This window comes from Podarcis raffonei, chromosome 17 (genome assembly GCF_027172205.1).
Source record: "Podarcis raffonei isolate rPodRaf1 chromosome 17, rPodRaf1.pri, whole genome shotgun sequence".
NCBI lineage: Eukaryota > Metazoa > Chordata > Lepidosauria > Squamata > Lacertidae > Podarcis > Podarcis raffonei.
In genome coordinates this window covers 5780895-5798213 of record NC_070618.1, presented here as the reverse complement: position 1 = coordinate 5798213, position 17319 = coordinate 5780895, and the positions used below count along the sequence as shown (strand labels likewise).

The window sequence follows — 17319 nt, the reverse complement described above, 5'->3', positions numbered from 1 at the left end:
GGGCAGATTGTATCAAAAATATATCAATAGTTGAAGCTGGTAAAGACAGTTTATATTCTGCTGCTACTGTTTCCAGCTGTTACTGAAAACCAACCCTTTCCCAATGCAGGAAACAACACATGTGCATGTTTTGCCCTCTTTTCCTGGATATCATTGCAGATCCCAGTCTCAGGCTATTTCATGTTAGGGATGGAATTTTCTCAAAATATTGAAATCAGAACAGATTTTTTTCTAATTATTGGGTGAAATTAAATATCATGATAAGCAGTGGTGGAGCTTCATGCTCCAGCCCCGGGGGGCGGAGAGCAGGCAGGGGCAGGGCTGGTGTGCATCCTGGGGGCATGACACACCACCTGCAGGGGCGGGGGGCAGCTGCGATGGCACCCTGCCGGGATCGCGCTGCTGGGGGTGGTGTGCTCCCCCTCCTCTTCCTCCGCCAGTGATGATAAGGCAATTGTTCTATCAACTTAAGCACTTGGGCTTGCTAGTTGGAACAATCTCCCTTTCCTCCCCCATGTGTTGTTTCAGAGGTTCTCCTGACCCCATCCAGAGCCAATTTTGGGGAGCACACGGGGAGGAGAGGGGGAAGCCAATTTGCTTTAGCAGAAATCCTTGCTCAGGACTTCAGCTGATGGGATTCATTAGTAGTTGATTGGATTCCGTAGTCGTGCTCATGGAATGTCAGGAGAATAAAGTTTGTTTAATTTTTGTGGTTTCACTAAGAATATGAACTATTAGCACATATTTTTATATGCATTATTATATTTATAATATTATATGCATGAAGTGCAAGGTTTCTTAAAGTAACCAGCATAAAACCAGATACATGTAACAATGCATATACTATATACAATGATTTAGGTATTAATATATATAAATTATGCTGCAGCAATATGGTACCACATGCAGCATGACTCTTTTATACATCTCAGAAATATAATATACATATTTTCTGCAAATAATTTTGCAAGTACATAGATATTTGAAAAAAGAACCCAGCAATGCACAATCTGCTCAGATATAAGTGGGCATTTGATGTAAGAGGTAGTCCAGTGCAGCTGAAACTCTGTCAGCTCAGAACCTCCAAATTCCTATTGTAAATTCATTTAAAATTGATACAGCCCCTTCCATCCCTACTTCATGAATGAAGAGGGAATACCCACAGCCCAACATCCCACTCTTTCTGTGTAGTGGCTTGCTTATGAAGCAGATATTATGTGCTCTTTTCAGATGTTTCTAGTAATTCTGTTGTCCTGGACTATATGTGTACTTAGCTCCTGACTGGATGAGAGGGTGCTACTCAAAAGGAAGGGAACCTGCACACTGCCCCAGCTGCACAGGTTCAAAAGATATGCATATCATAGTCATGGCTGAACTTCATCTACCGTATTTAGTCCAGCTAAGTTTTGGAACAGAGCTTTCTCCTCCTTCTCACATGCTTCTATGTTGGTATGCTTATTTATAGCAGAGATTATGGACTGTATGGTTTCAAATGGGGGCGAGAAACCTTTCTTTTGCCTAGTTGTAAACTGTTGATTTTAAATTGGCCAATGTTCTGCACCCAAGAGATCACCAGTGGCAACTCAGAAACTCACATTCAGTTTTACACAAGCATGCAAACTCTCACTCATTTGCACATAGATGTGCAAACTTATGCAAATGTATATAAATATGAATCATGGATTTTTTCACACATGTACTTTCACTTACAAGCATGCATGCACACACACACACACACAATCACTCACATATGTAAGCTCAGTGGCGTAGCGTGGGGGGTGCAGGGGGGCATGCCGCACCGGGCGCAACATCTGGGGGTTAGGGTTAGGGGGCGCAAATCCACGGGTTAGGGGGCGCAAATTACTTGCCTTGCCCCGGGTGCTGACAACCCACGCTATGCCACTGTGTAAGCTTTTAAGTACAAACGAATCCTCTTCATCTCTGCCCACCAGGTTGTTTGACCTTTCCTTGGAAACATTTGAGTGAGATGATGTGACAATGTGTCTTGGGCCAAATCAAATTCAACCCAAATATATTTAGGGGCTCTGAACATGTTGGTAGGAACTAGTTAGAAAGAAGACATTATTTGAGACATAGGCCTGGGATTCCCTGCACCAGGTCCACAGAGGATATAGCTTTTCTACAAATTTTTGTTCATATACACGAGGTATAAGCTGCCATATAATCAAAATTCTCAAAGTAAACACAGATTAAAACAAACAAAATTTCAGCAACTGAACAATACAACAAATACAAAATCACTTCAGAACAGGGGAAAAGAATTTTTGCAGCAATTAGTAATGTACTCAGGGAGATTGCCATGTAGATGTTATGAAGCACAAAACTCTTGCACAAATCAATGAGAATGATTAGGGAAGTTTTTAATATTTGATGTTTTATTCTGTTGGGAGCTGCCCAGAGTGGCTGGGGAAACCCAGCTGGATGGGAGGGGTGTAAATAGTAGTAGTAGTAGTAGTAGTAGTAGTAGTAGTAGTAGTTATTGCTTGTTACATTTAACAGCTTATTAAACACTCCCAGTGTGTTTTCCTTCTAAACCAATTACATGTTGAAATCCATGCACAAGCATTAAAATAGCCCGTTCCCAACCAATCAAAAGAAAACTAGAAAGATGATAGCTGTGAAGAGGATGGTTCCTTTCCTAGCATTCATATCTCTGACAGATAGCAAATGGCAACTCTATAAGTCCCCAATGTCATAGATAGTAGTGAAGGAAACAACGGACTCTGCACATGAACTGAGGCAGAGTAGTGATTTACTGGCCATCCATCAGATTTTCAATATCATGTCAGGACATAATATATGAGTGAGATGAGTACAATATAATTGCTCACATAGTCTTTGTGCCTTTGGAAAATAATAGAGCCAGGGAGATCATCCATGCAGTTTACAGTGTGTATGTGATGTTCACTACTTGCACTCAGAAAATAGATATAGAACTGTCTGCTACTGGGCATTATAACACAGACAACACAATACTGCTTTATATGGATGCTTCACTTTACACAACATTGACCTACTTCCTGCTGTCTACATTAACCCTACAGGAGAGTGAAAGAGAAATCTATAAGCAAATAAACTTGCCTGTTGACTTGTATAATGGGAAGCTGTGATAACCCAGAGCCTACTAATTTAAACGGAAAGTCTTTGTGCTGCATTGCAATTGAGTTTTGAAAATGGCAAGAAATATTGCACTCAGTCTCAGCTAACGGGACAATCCTGCTATATTCGTTCAAGGCATAACTCTGCAATTATCTGCCCTTTTGTTTCTGAATAGACCAGAATAGAATTCTCCCATGTTTAGGTCTGTAAATTGCTAATACTCTCCAGCTTGTTTTGTAGGCATTTCCTACATTTATGAGGCAATTTACACTCCAAAGGAACATATTTTTAAAGCAGCATTTCTCATATAGCCTTTAAAACATGGTGTATTGAGGTAGTGTAAATTATTTTTAAAGACATTTCTACAACTTGGCAATATTATTTCAGACTTTTTTGAATGACTGAGGCAAAAATGTGCCCCAGCATTGAAAGCTGCACAGCAGAAGTGGTCAGACTTCATGCTTGTGAGATCAATTTTGGTTTTCCCCCCTACACCCCATGGTCCAACAACTGCAAAATAGTGGCTTGGGGTGGCAGGTAGACATAGAATTAAGAACTGGGTAACAGAACACATACTCAGCCCAGTAATTTGTTTTCATTACTCAAAGAGAGCTCATATAGTTGTATTTAGTGTTAGTCAGAGTAGACCCACTGGAATTAATAGACGTTACTAACTTAATTCCTTTGGAATGTATCCAGCTACAATTTTGGTTGAAAATTAATAAAAAGTATATACAAAAAAAAAAAAAGGAAGGAGACAGTGGGATGAAAGAAATGTATTTTCGCGTGTGCCCAGTTGCCAAGTGTCGCGCAACTCCAGGGTTTCCTAGAGATTAGTGTCTTTGGAATAAAGGTCACTGGTTTGATTGATAAAAAAAAAAGGAATGTATCCAGCTAAGTCCTACTCAGAATTGATGCATTGAAATTAATGAACCTGTTAGTCATGTCCATTAATTTCAATGGGACTACTCTGTCTAATGTTTGACAGAGCCCTAACATTTCAGTGGATCTATTCTGAGTACAACTTAGTTGGATGCGACCCATAGTATTTTAACACTAAAACCCATGCTTGGTTTCTCCCATACTTCCTTAGTCTTAGCAGCTTAATTTAGGAAGCCTAATTTATGTTGTTGCTATTGTTAAATAACTGAGAGTCAGTAGATCATCCAGGGGTATATTGGCACATCCCAATCTACCTTCTTCCTGTGTTCTAGAACCTGGGGACACTTGAACATGGCATAATTTAGGATCTTCTGAAACCATCATTAACATGAGGGTCTAATAATATGGCTACGTTGTACAGTGCTGGTACTAGATTTGGCAAATCAGAAGCCATCACATTGGTTCTGACCATGACATTCTATGGACTTCACTAGGATTTAGAACACAGAAACTGACATCATAAATGTCAGTTTTTTGTACAGCGTGGTCAAAGTTTTGACCAATTTTGAATAACTTTACTGTTTTTGCTTCTGGTTGTGTATTGACTTTATTAGTTTTACTCTGTCTGGTCCTATTGTTCATTTTTATGACTTTTCTGCCCGCTTTATTGTGTTACTGTTTTATCAACTAGTTTTTAGAGATTGTGGCTTTTTATTGTCCAAGCCGTTTTACTTTTTTATGGTATACTTGTGATGCTGTAGTTTTTGTTTGTAATGTGTTAAGTTTTATTTGACTTCAGCTATTTGAATGTTGGATTTAATTTTATTATCATTTTAAATATACAACCCCTTGAATGAAAGGTGACATATAGATGCCATAAACAAACAATGCTAAAGACTTATGTTTGTTCAGATACAGGATTCTGCTTACAGAGGTAAAATTCTACCCAAAATATGTTTCTTAATTATGTGCAAAAACCCCACCAAAATGTTATGTAGGGTGTGTGTGTATACACACACAATTTTTTTAATGTTTTCATAAGTTTACTTCAATACATAATAAATTTGTCTTTTTTGTCTTTTTATTTTACATCCCATCCCATTTTCCATGGTGTTTTTTTCTCTCCCCTATTGCTGTTAGTTTTGCCAATTCAGTATATTCCATCACCTGTAAGGGCATTAAATGAGACTTGCAGAAATATGTTTAAGAGAAAAGAGTTGAACTGCTGGAAAAAAATACATCCAAAGACAAACTTGGAGTCTTTACACATAATAAAAAGCCCAGATTCTATTCTCAGTGCTATATTTGTGCTAGTCCTGATTCGACAGCTGTAGAGGATTGTACCAACCCCTCATACTGTGTATGTGTTTATGGATGGATTCACACAACCATGGTTTCAGTTACCGATCATTTGGTCATTCATGCAGCATTCTGATCACATGTGTCAGAACTGGTTTTCAAAACGTTACCTAAGCTGAAAAGCACGTTATAAATTGCCTAAATAAATAAATACAGTGGTACCTCGGGTTACAGACTCCACTAACCCAGAAATATTACCTCGGGTTAAGAACTTTGCTTCAGGATGAGAACAGAAATTGTGCAGCAGCGGTGCGGCAGCAGCAGGAGGCCCCATTAGCTAAAGTGGTGCTTCAGGATAAGAACAGTTTCTGGTTAAGAACGGACCTCTGGAACGAATTAAGTACTTAACCTGAGGCACCACTGTATGGGAATAATGCTGTTCTTTCTCTCTTGTGCAACACACAGCTAGAGCTCTTGACAGAATGAAATCTAGCTGTCCTCTATGAAAAGAGAGGGGGACTGCCAGTATGAGCTCAGGTTTAACTGTTTCTTGGAGTGCTTTAATACGATGTTGTTTTCCCTGCCTCTTAACAATTATAACCACGGGAGTTTTAAAAACAGATAAATGCTTCTGAGGACGTGGAAATTTACAAGATGATGCAGGGATGGTGCATCCTGTTTCACTGCTTGAGGTGAAACAGGAACATGGCAGGCCCCTGCCGCTGCTCTGTCATTGCCCCTCTCTTACCTGCGTTGGCACCCGTGAAGTGCTGGCCGTGGTGCTGGCGTCCTGTGAGATCTTGTGAGCTTTATGAGAACTCATGAGATTTTAGTGAGATCTCATGAGATCTTGCCAGTAACCGGTGCCTCTTCTCCACTGATGGCAGAGGTGGAGAGGTAGGTAGTGGAGGTGAGGTGAGTTGGGCTCTGCACCCTGGACTTCTGCTGCTTGAGGTGGGCGCCTCACCCAGCCTCCTAGTATTTATAGCAAGCAGGCTTAACCAATCCAGGCCTATTCTGTTCATTGTCTGGAGAAACCCCAGCATCCATTGCACTTAGAAAGTTTTTTTTAACTCTTTCAAATCCAGGCAGGTTTCACTTGAGATATAAAAGGACAAACATGAATCTAATGCTACTTTTAGTCCTGCTCTAAGACAACTAGGCTTTACCATAAGGTGCCCCAAATCGTCCTAACTGAACTTTTTTTGCTAGATGCAATAGAGAAAGCCTGTCATTGTCATTTGCTACTTGCTTACGTCTTCCACTATACTCTTCCAGTAGATGCACCTCTCCTTTCTTCACTTTGTGGAATGGCTTGTTGGCCTTCGCATCCATACGCTTATTACTGCATAGTACTGTAGTTTAATTGCATAAAGACACATAGTATTTCATGTTACTTAGAAACAAGTGGAGATTTGTAGAAAATAAAACAAAGCCCACTGTTGTGTCTGTTTTGCTCCTCTTTCTTTTCCTGTTCTCTCTTTCTCTCATATGTGTAGTTATATCTGCATCTTGATATTTTCCCATCAACATTCCTTTTATCTTTACCCCCCCTCTCTCAGCATGATATTATCTCTCTTCCTTATAAACCTTTTCTATCTAACATCACTGCACTATATATTCATTCCCCACTTAGGCTCAGAAATTGTTGCCTCCACCTGTTTTCTACCATGAAGGCCACAACAATGAACAGCTAGCTACAGTTTTTCAAATGTGTGTCCATTTCAAATCTGCTATCACTATCTCAAAATTCTAATGTTTGTCCAAAACTTTGCTCAAACTTCCCTGCTGTTGGCATTCTTCTGCATGCTGAAAGTGTCTTCTGTTATAAAAGGGCTGATTTACACACTTTGGTGCATTATGTTGCATGAAAAGAGTGAAAGTATAACCAGAGATGTTCTACTTATGCAAGAGCTTTGTGCAATCTCTCCCAGAAATATGGATGCATGAGGACTGCTATAGAACCTACCTGCTACAACACTGCGTGAACTCTTGTTTAAATATTTGTAGAACAGCACTAGAAGGCACTAGTGCTCTTCTGCTCATGCTTTTTTGGAATCAAATTCAAAATGTGTTCTGCACATGTTCAAAATGTATTCAGTATTGTCAGGTTCATTTACCTCTCTGTACATGCTCAGAAATGTGGGCATGTGCACTCGTTGCCTGTTTGCTGTTTCCCCCTTAAAAAAAATCACCACCTGTTTAGGTAACTTTATTTATTAATAGCCTTTTTGAGCAGAAAGCTTGCTTAACTCATTTTCTGCCTACTCTTCCTAATTCCCCCACTATGTTGTGCTGTTACTCAAATGACCCTTTCCAGGCCTGTGCAGAGGGGGCAGGCAGCTGGCCCGACTTGCCCTTGGTCTCAGTGGCCTGGCCTGGAATTAGCTGCTTTTTTGTTCAAGTTTATAACTTTATTCTAACAAAGCTCCCACCCTGAGCCTCAGATAAGTTCTGCATTGGCTTGACCCTTTCCCTCGTTCTTACATGTGTTTTCTGACTGAGCCATTTCCCCAGTGCTCAGTCTTCTGCATGCACCCTACCCTCAATTGCCTGCCATTGTTTCTTTTATGTGCCCATGGAGACTCACCACTCTTGATGACTCCAGAGACCTATTCCTGCTGTCTCCTTCTACTTGTTTTTGCACCCAAGTACTTTTAAATGGGCCACAGCCCTAGCAAAGCGATAAATGCTTGATATTGCAGTTCGTCTTACTGTGTGAAATAGCTGAGTTTGAGATAAATTCTCTGGTCTCTTATTCAAAAAGTAAACAAAAGTCAACAGCAAACACTGCCGCCACAAGTGCCAATATTTTTTCTGCTATTTCATGTATTCCAGTGTTCATTTTGGAAATCTTTGGTTTGTGTATGAGAGAGTGAGTGAGAGTGTGCGTGTGATTTACGGATCTGTGGCCTGTCACATGTCTTTAAAATTACAGTGCCCATTTTCCGCCGAAATAATTTCTACAAAGAGTGGCTCCTATTACAGCAAGAGGAGCGTGGACGTCATGATTTATTATTATTTATGGTCCCAGGGCCTTGTTTATGCACGATGGGTTAGGTGCGCAGGATAGAAATGCCATTATGCAAATGACATTGAATGTCCTTACCGAGCCTAAATAATTTTTGTGTTGGACGATTAAACCTCATCTGTTATTGATATGGGCTGCAGTCAGGCTATTAAAGAGTCCCAACAGTACTTACTCCCAGTAATGGGAAAATTGAGAGGAAGAGGCTAAACAATTGCCTCAAGTGTGCTGTGATTGTCTGGTAGGAGTGGAACATAACAAACCTCCTGAATGGAAATCGTGTTCACTACTTAGGGATAAATAAAGAAGGGAGAACACGCAATAAATTATACTTTGTGATTTGAATCAGTGCACTAGAGAATTTGTGTACGTTCAATTTGTTTATCTAAATATTTTGGGGGGGGTTGTTGGTGGGAGGGGGCTGTGTTTGAAACTGCCAGTGATGGCCTGCATACAGTGTTATTGTGTGTGTTCTCTCTCTCTCTCTCTCTCTCTCTCTCTCTCTCCCTGCTCTGGAGGAGCGGGCTTGGGGGATGAGGGGGGGGAACTGGGGGATGGACTAGAGAACCAATCTTCTTAGTGAACAAGGGAGCTACGTCGTCATTGCTCCTTTCTTTTTTGACACAGCTGTGCGGTCACATTTTGATCAGTGTTGATAGCTTATGAATTCCAAAATTGACAAAATTTACAGAAAAATGAGGATAATCCATCTTCCTTAGCAGCCTGTCAGGAGCTGGCTATACTTCATAATCCTCAATTACAGATGCTATTTTCAGACATTTACATGCAGATATTAGGAGAAAATGAAAATGAGAAACAAAGAGAGAATGGAAATGCAGCTATTTATATGTATAAAAGAAAAACAACAGGTAAATTCTAGGCATTTAGATTGGATTTGGGGGTCCCTTTACAAAAGGCTCTTAGTGACTGTAATATATTTGCAGATTTTAGTAGGAAATGCAGCATATATAGCTTCAGCATGCAAATAATAAGGTTTAGGTCAAAAACAGGTCAGTTATTCTGAAGTATCGGAGTAAATGTGTTCATGGCAGGGTGCACTAAATAATTCCCACTCTTTTAAAAAAGATCTCCAGGGAGTGTCGTGATTCTAATTGGATTTGGGTGAAAATGAAATACAGCTGCTAATTTTTTCCTCCAAAAATCTTCTGCAAAGGGGAGATTTAGAAATGTTTTGAGTGACAGAACACAATAATAACAGGATATTATTTCAAGTGTTATATGGAACTCCTGCGTTTTTTAAAAAAGTCAATTGACAAATGTTATGTAAAACAAAGGGGATTTGGAATACTGCCATAATTGGCTGTGTAAATAGGATTTACCCCAAAGAAAAATTAGTGTCATTGATAGTGCAAGGTGGAATTGAAAATGTGATGTAAATGATAGATAGATGAGGACAGGGGTGAGGGGAGGACTCATTTTTGATAAATGGTCCATCAGATCCTTGCCAGTTCAGATCTGGGGGAGTCAAGGAGGAGGCTTTGGTAATCAAATTTCAATTCCTATAAAATTTAAGACAGAAGAGCACCAATGCCCATACAGCTGTACATGGCACAGGGTTTCTGCAAAACTGGGGAGATTAATTAGAGTTGCTTTGGATTAAAATCTGTGAACCATGTCAAATGTTACAACCGCCCCCCCCCCCGCTTTGTGGCCTGACAGCAGAGCTTTTGTAGAAAACCTGGTTGCTAATATAATCCTTATATTTTCCCCACTCAGTTTGGGCAACACAACATTGCTCATGGTTGTTGACGCAATGAACATGTAGACAGTTCCAGTGCAACATACAGATAATTTCTAAATATGTTAATTTCTTGGGTTTAAAATACTTTCACTATATGTGTGTATCAAGAAATACAAAGACATCATAATAAATATATTTACCAGAATTTTTATACAGCAAAAAGGGAGATTCTTTCAACAGAACCATTTTTGTGTTATTTTGGATCCAGTCATATTTGGTAGGGAAATGTGAAGAAATTGATCTTTGTGAATTCTGATATCAATTCTTTATGCAGATAGAAACTTCTTTCTTCACTGGCACTCCCCAAGTGATCCAATATAGTTATTGGCTCAAAAAGGTACCAGTAGACCCGCTCACCTCTTCGTGAGTGGCTGTTGCATGCCGGAGTCCATGGCGCAAGCCCAATGGATATGTTTACCTCTCCTGCTGGCTGTGGGGAGTTAAAATTTGCCTGCCTGTGGAACTGCCCAATCACAGGCGGACAAAGTTAAGCATCATGGGGAGGGTGGGGCCCAAGTGAAGACCCACTGAGGGTTTTCACTTGGGTCTGCTCCCTAGCCTTAAATAAGGCCTGACTCTTTTTTCAGCACCGCAGTCATGCTTTGTTCTGAGGGGCTGTTCCTACTTGATGTATGTCCTAGGACAATCCTATCTCAGAATTGACCCCAGGACTGGCAGTCAGCAGGTGGGCTGACTGATTGTGAAAGTACCCAATGCCTAAACCAAAACACTTGCATCTGTGATCAATAAAGCTGTAGCCTGTTTCAGTCCAAGAAAATTGTCCTGTGTCTCTGTGATCATATCTGCAAGACATCCAAGTGGCAGGCAATATGCACATTTTGAGGGGGAAGTACATTTGAGGGGAAATATGTTTAAGAAATTATTTAACCCTGCAATCCTAGGGTACCTTGGAAAGTGCCACTCTCCAGGGCTGGTCCATCCATAAGGCAGGCTAAGGCAGCCACCTCAGGTGGCGGAATCCAAGGGGCACCTCCGCTGGAGAAGTGGCTGCGGCATCTTCTGGGTTTCAGAGAGGTCTTGAGAGGCTCTTGCAAGATCTTGAACCTAGAAGTCGCAGCCACATAACCCTGGTAAGCAAGGCTTCTGTGGGGTGGCAAGGGGTGGGGCTGGTGTGTGCAGTGCTCCTGCTGGGCGGTTACATTCCCATTTCAGGTGGTGAAATGAGACAGGCCTCCCTGTCCCTCTCCAAGTGTGGAGAGAGTTCTTACTTTGGAGAGAGAAATCCAGTGTTGAATGCCTCCTTCATGCTGCCATGGAAATCTCTACAGTCTTTACCAACGTTGGAGCTCTGCCACCAACAGGGCTGAAGATGGGGTGTGCCAGCAGCAGATTAGGGTAAGGCTATCTATCTGAAGGCTGTAGTCCTCCAACCTGCCTTCAAACTAGAGAAGAAAGTACTCCAGTCCTGGAGCTTGAGTAGTGGATTTCCCTCCTATCGGGAATGAGAGGGAAATGGTTGTGCCTCGAGGCTCTCAGGACTCACCCCTGAAAATAACTTCACTCAGACACATATTTTAGTTTTAAGTTTGGGGGCAAATTTTGGCCACAACTTTATTGAAATTACAATCACATGAGCGGTTTTGGTTTGGCATTGACTCCCGGCTATAACTGACCCCACCTCTCTGGGTGATAGTCTAATGGGGTAAACCAAACGAGGGAGCAACGTCGATGTGGACCAACTGAAGCTCACCCCGGGGTTCCTGTGGTCCTGGCATGGCCCTAGACCCTCAAGCGGGCTTCGGACGAGATCCAGGACCCCCAGATTCCTTTAATGGAATACCCAGTTCCTGGAGGGGCAGGTGTTGGCCACACCTCCCCTCCCCTCAATCCAACTGAGCCAATGCCTAACCACCAATTTACAAGTTGTGACGATTTGCTAAGGGGTAGGCAAAAACCAAGTGACTAGAGCCAATTTGCCACTTGGGAAAAATTCCTACCCAGCCCCTGTTCCAAAACAGGCGACCCAAACCAAAGCAAGGCCAGGTGAGAATACCTAATTCTAGGGAGGGAGGCGGGTGTTTGACAACGTGACGCAAGTGCCCCTACTTGCATGAGTCACGCTGGTGCTTTTTAAAGCCCCTGAGATCACGCCACCCTCTGAGGATTGGCTAAAACAGCCTGGCGTGATCCAGGGGCTGTGGCCAGGGCTTTTGCTATTCCCCCCACCAATGACTCCTATGGGGGGGGGTGGAAATCCCAGGAGCTTGCGCGCAACCAGGACCCTCTAATAGGAGGATCCCATTTAAAGATGCCTGTAGAAAGCGCACAAGCAATTGCACTCTCCCCACTGTCATTCAGAGGATTCTACCCAGCAACTGTCATTCAGAGGATTCTACCTAGGGCTTTCTTTTCAGTTGGAACTTGCCGGAACTGAGGTTGGTGCCACTGTCCTTATCAGAGAATGAGGGAGGCATTGGTGGTGAGTTTTGGCACTTCTTTTTCTATAAACAATAGCACTGGTTATACCATCTCTGATAACAGTTGAGGGAGGAACCTGTTGGAACTGGATTTTTGCAGAGCAGGTGGAGAGGCCATGAAGCCCCATCTATCTCACTCTCTTATAACCAGATGGAATGGCTGCTGCAGATGACAGTTATGGGTGAACACGTGTGAAAGTGACATGGACCAGAAACAGAATGAGTTACACATCTCAAAAATACAGTAAAAATAGTACTATGTCCAATTTTGTGGTTCCAAAGTATGAATTATAATTGATGAAAGACACCAAACATGGCTAACAGAGAGCACTTGGCCTCAAATTTCCAAAGAGATACATACAGTATTTGGGAATGAAGACCAACCGTATTATATATAAGCCAAACAAGAGAAAATAAAAACTATTATTTTTATAGTGATAGTTTCAATTGGAATACTGTTTTCCTTCTTGCTACAATGTTAAAAAGAATAACTTCAGTAGGCAAAGAGAATGGGGAACCATTCAAATGACTCAACAAACAACTACATTTGCAACCTGTAAATACTGCTTCTCCATATAAGTAGTGCATCACAAATTGCATGTATGTTTTTATGTGCCTTTCCAAGAAGCCTCCAAATTATTGTAGGCAATAATTACCTGATGATGAATTTGTATAAACAAATTATTTTGCCTATATTTAAATGGGGATTTGGAATCGAGGATACAGATAGAAAAGTGTTAAAGTCTATCTGAGGAAAAGGGGGGGGGAACTTACAATTTACAGTATTTACCTCTACTGTGATGTCACAAGGTCAGATGGGCAACCAGTTTTACACGGCAGGTAGCCTACTTAATATTCGGTCTCTTTGAACAGGTCACTCACTGTTGGAAGTCTACAGTAATGGTGAAGTGCCCCTAATCTAGCATCTATTTTCACTTGCTGGAGATGAGGGGAGAGAATTTATAAGCCATGGAGAATGTGTTGGTCGGGGATCTAACCTCTTAACTCTCCTCGGCCTCAAGGGTCAGAAGAGTGTTTTAAATGAAAGCTTATATTGTATGTTGTTGACAATATTATTTGACCCATGTCTCCAAGGCCAAAATCAACATCTCTTTTGTGTAGACATGTTACTGGAAAAAGTGATCTAATAAACAGTAAAGATGCCATTTTCCTTCTAGATCTTTTTATGTTCTGTTCTACATCTAATGCAAGTTTTGTACCATACTTGAGGAAAAGGTTTTGCGCTAAGCATTTAGGAGCATAATCTCCCAGCAGCTGCACCTGCACATTCCTCATTCATCTCAATAGGGCTTGTGCAGGAGAATATACCAGAACACTTTGATTTACATTATATTACTATATTACATTACCTGCCCTTCCTGCCAAAGTAACCCATGGCAGCAAACAAGTGATAAAACAAATAAAAAATATTAAAAAAAAACACATACACCTTAAACATCTTTAAAACAATTCTAACGTAGATGTAGACTGTTCCCTTATTTTTTGGGAAGTATGCATGATTTTACAGATTATCTATATCTATCTATCTTATCTATCTATCTATCTATCTATCTATCTATCTATCTATCATCTATCATCTATCTATCTATCTATCTATCTATCTATCTATCTATCTAAACCCCACCCCCCACCCCAGATACACTTGCTGAACACCCTGGAACAACCAGGGCTATTTGTACCTAACCCTGTCAGAAAATGTTCACAGTTTGTCAAGGAGTGCCTACTTCATCCTCTTCAACAGCTGATTGGTGCTGTGATAATTTGGAGAAAACTACACACACAGCCCTGAGGCCTCATCCAGATAGTGATATGTGATCACAGCTTACTCCTGCTTATACACCCCACCCCCCGACCAAGCTGGATTGCAACACATTTCTTGTTATTTTTATTTGAGGGATATCATGAGGATAAAGGTACCCCAAAGGGCTGCTGGAAGCAAAGCAGTTTTAGATGTCCTCTTTCTTCTGTGTTAAAATTAAGCGCTGGTCAATCAACTGAATGTTCCATTCACACTGAATATTCCATTTGAAGAATAATTTCAGTAAAAAGTTTCTCTAATTGTTCAAAAATCAAAATGATGGCTTTTTATTTAGACATTTCTGACAGTTAATTCAAACATTTAATTTCAAAGTTGTCAGGCATAACAGCCTGCAAATGACATTTTCTGGGTTAAAAACCTGAGATCTTATCACTCCTGTTTCAGAGGGAATTACGAAGCTTCATTTTAGAAAGAATAAAAGAGGGCAGATTTCCCCAGTTTTCAAATGCCTCTATATGGCACATATACACGTTTATTCAATTGAGTCTGGCAGGGTTGAGTAGAAACTAACATACACATTCAAGAGGAGACTGTAGTTTACTAAGTCATAGGGATGAATTCAGTGTAGGGATATGGCAATCATTCTGTCAGCACTAGTTTTTTAGCTTCCTGAATGCTCCCCAGTGGCAGAGTGTATGTTATCACTGCCTGGGGTGTGTGTGCAGGGTGCCCCCCCCAAGAGAGAAGGCAGGAGAGGGGCGGTAAATTTGCTGCAAACTCTTCTCTCTCTGCCACCCAAAAGTACAGCCCAGGGTGGTCCACTTCCTGCCTCCTAACTACGATAGTGCTTCTTCCCTGTGTGCCATTCTGCAGGTTCTCTTACTTCCCAAAGCCAGTTTCAGGGTGGGTGGGGAGAGAAGTGGGAGGAAAGCCATCATGAATTTAAATAGTTTTGCATATATAGTGATCCTCCTGCCCAGGTCAAATGCAGCCCACCAGCAAGGTCTGATGTCCCTGCAAGATGCCCCTCCTGTTTTTTTCTGCCTGCTCAGGGCTGTGAAAGTACAGCAACTGGCAAGTGCCTTGCAGACCACAAGGCATAACTAGAGGACTGAGTCTAGCCTTGTAGCTAACATGTTGTGTTGGCGTGATGTATATGTTGCCATCCCAGGGCAAATTCTTATGAGTAGATGCAGGAGATTTAACCCTTAGTCAGGCCATGGTCTGCTAGTACATTTGGAGTACTGTCTGTGAATTTTGCAGCAGCTCTTGAAGCTCTCTGCAGGTTCCCTGAAACCTTTTGTCCAGAGATAAAGGTCAGATTTGGGTCCTCTTGCAAGCAAAGGATGTCTGAATGAGCTATAGCTTATCCCTAAGGGTATCACAGATTTCTTCATATATTGCTACCTCCTGTATGTGTTTTTGGAGCATTCAGCTTTTTGCTGTGAAACGTGTACCTTAGGCTGGTGCAAATTGTGACCCACTAAGCTTAACAGAGCCCATCAGCCAAGTATGGTGGCCCATCAGGGATTTGATAAACCTCTTACTTTTGCTGCCTACTGGGGTTATCAAGCACAATGGCAAACCACAATGCATAGCTAATGGACTGTGTTCAGTTTTATGGGTCACAGTTTTTGCAGGCTTACCATCCTTCGAATGATATTCCTGTCACAAGCTTGGGCAGTTTGAGATAGCTAGGCCTGTACACCATAGCTGCAGTTCCTGCTTCAGGTCACCATGCAATGCTTAACTATATGTCAGTTTCTTGTTAAGTAGATTGGGGCACAGGAATTATGGAAAAAGAGAGTGCTTTCATAATACATTATTTAATATATATATATTTATTAAGTTCTCACTGCACTCATTTTTTTAAAAATATATATTCTCCTTACATTTCTGTTTTTTTTCTCCTTCATGCTATGGCAGTGGTGCTCCATGCTGATGAGACAATACTTGGTGCAACCCCAGGCAGTCATTTTTCAGGTAATTTCTTAGGATACCAAACTCCTGTCTCATACTTTTTCATGTATGAAGCAGGTCAGATTCCCCAATTATGGCGGGAGTACCCTGGCTGTACCCAGATAGACTGGGGATCAGTCTAATTCTGCTCACGCCCACACCAAAGCCCATGCAGGTGGAAAAGGTAACATATACTTTTTTAAATCTTAGGCAGTTAGGATATTAGCATGAATAAGGCCCTAGGTGAGACTTCCTTGTTTTGTTTTTTTTTACTTCCAGGCAGGTATAAAAAACAGGAGGCTTATTGAGCCAATAGTGGACTGGTAGTTTGCATTTGGCTTGGTCTCCCTTAGTTAACCAATGCTCTTTCAGCACAGTTTTTAATGTAATGAATGCAGGGTGGGTTGTTTTTGTTGTTGTTGTTGGTGATATTTAACACAAAGGCCACATGGTTTAACGTAAGGTTATTCACCTGTTGCAGAAAAACATTGCATTTTCCCAGCTCTCCAGGTATAGTTTGCATTTGGTAAAATGTGGTTCTTGTACCCCAGAGAGAGCATTCATTGCTGCTCTACACAACCCTCTACTGAATATAGTTTGTGATGTCAATGGCAATGAATAGTACAGCCCTTAGAGTTGCACGGACACAGAATTGATTTCCTAGCTGAGTTACTTTTTATGGTGGTGAATACCAGCGAGCATAGCTTCTCTGTTTCCACATCTCTATATAACAGTGCTCCAATGCGTTATTTATTTATTTATTTATTTGGAACCCATTCATTTTCCTTTTCTTGTACTGGACTACACTGCATTGTAAATTTGTTGGAAAAGAGCAAACAGTGGAAGTACTGCCCCGCCAATCTGCAAGCAAGCTTCTGTCCCTTGGAATAAAACTATCCCCCATTTATTATATACAGGATATTGTGCTATTTACCTTGGAAAGGATTTGCAGGAATATTGTCCATAAAGCTAAAAAGAAGTATGAATAATTTGGTTAATTGTACAGAAATTCCCCAATTCTGAATGTTCAATGATGAGATAACTCAGGATA

General features: G+C 41.2%; 1 protein-coding gene across 6 annotated transcripts in view; it reads left to right on the top strand.

Moving 5' to 3' along the window:
• PAX5 (paired box 5) overlaps positions 1–17319 on the top strand; it is a 215839-nt gene that overhangs the window by 97411 nt on the left and 101109 nt on the right. For 3 of the 6 annotated variants that reach the window (XM_053372046.1, XM_053372049.1, XM_053372047.1), the window contains exon 7: positions 16236–16292. The exons of the other annotated variants lie outside the window; for them this stretch is intronic. In XM_053372046.1, coding sequence (XP_053228021.1) covers positions 16236–16292 — 57 coding nt within the window. The remainder of the gene's footprint in view (positions 1–16235; positions 16293–17319) is intronic. 6 annotated transcript variants of the gene reach the window in all.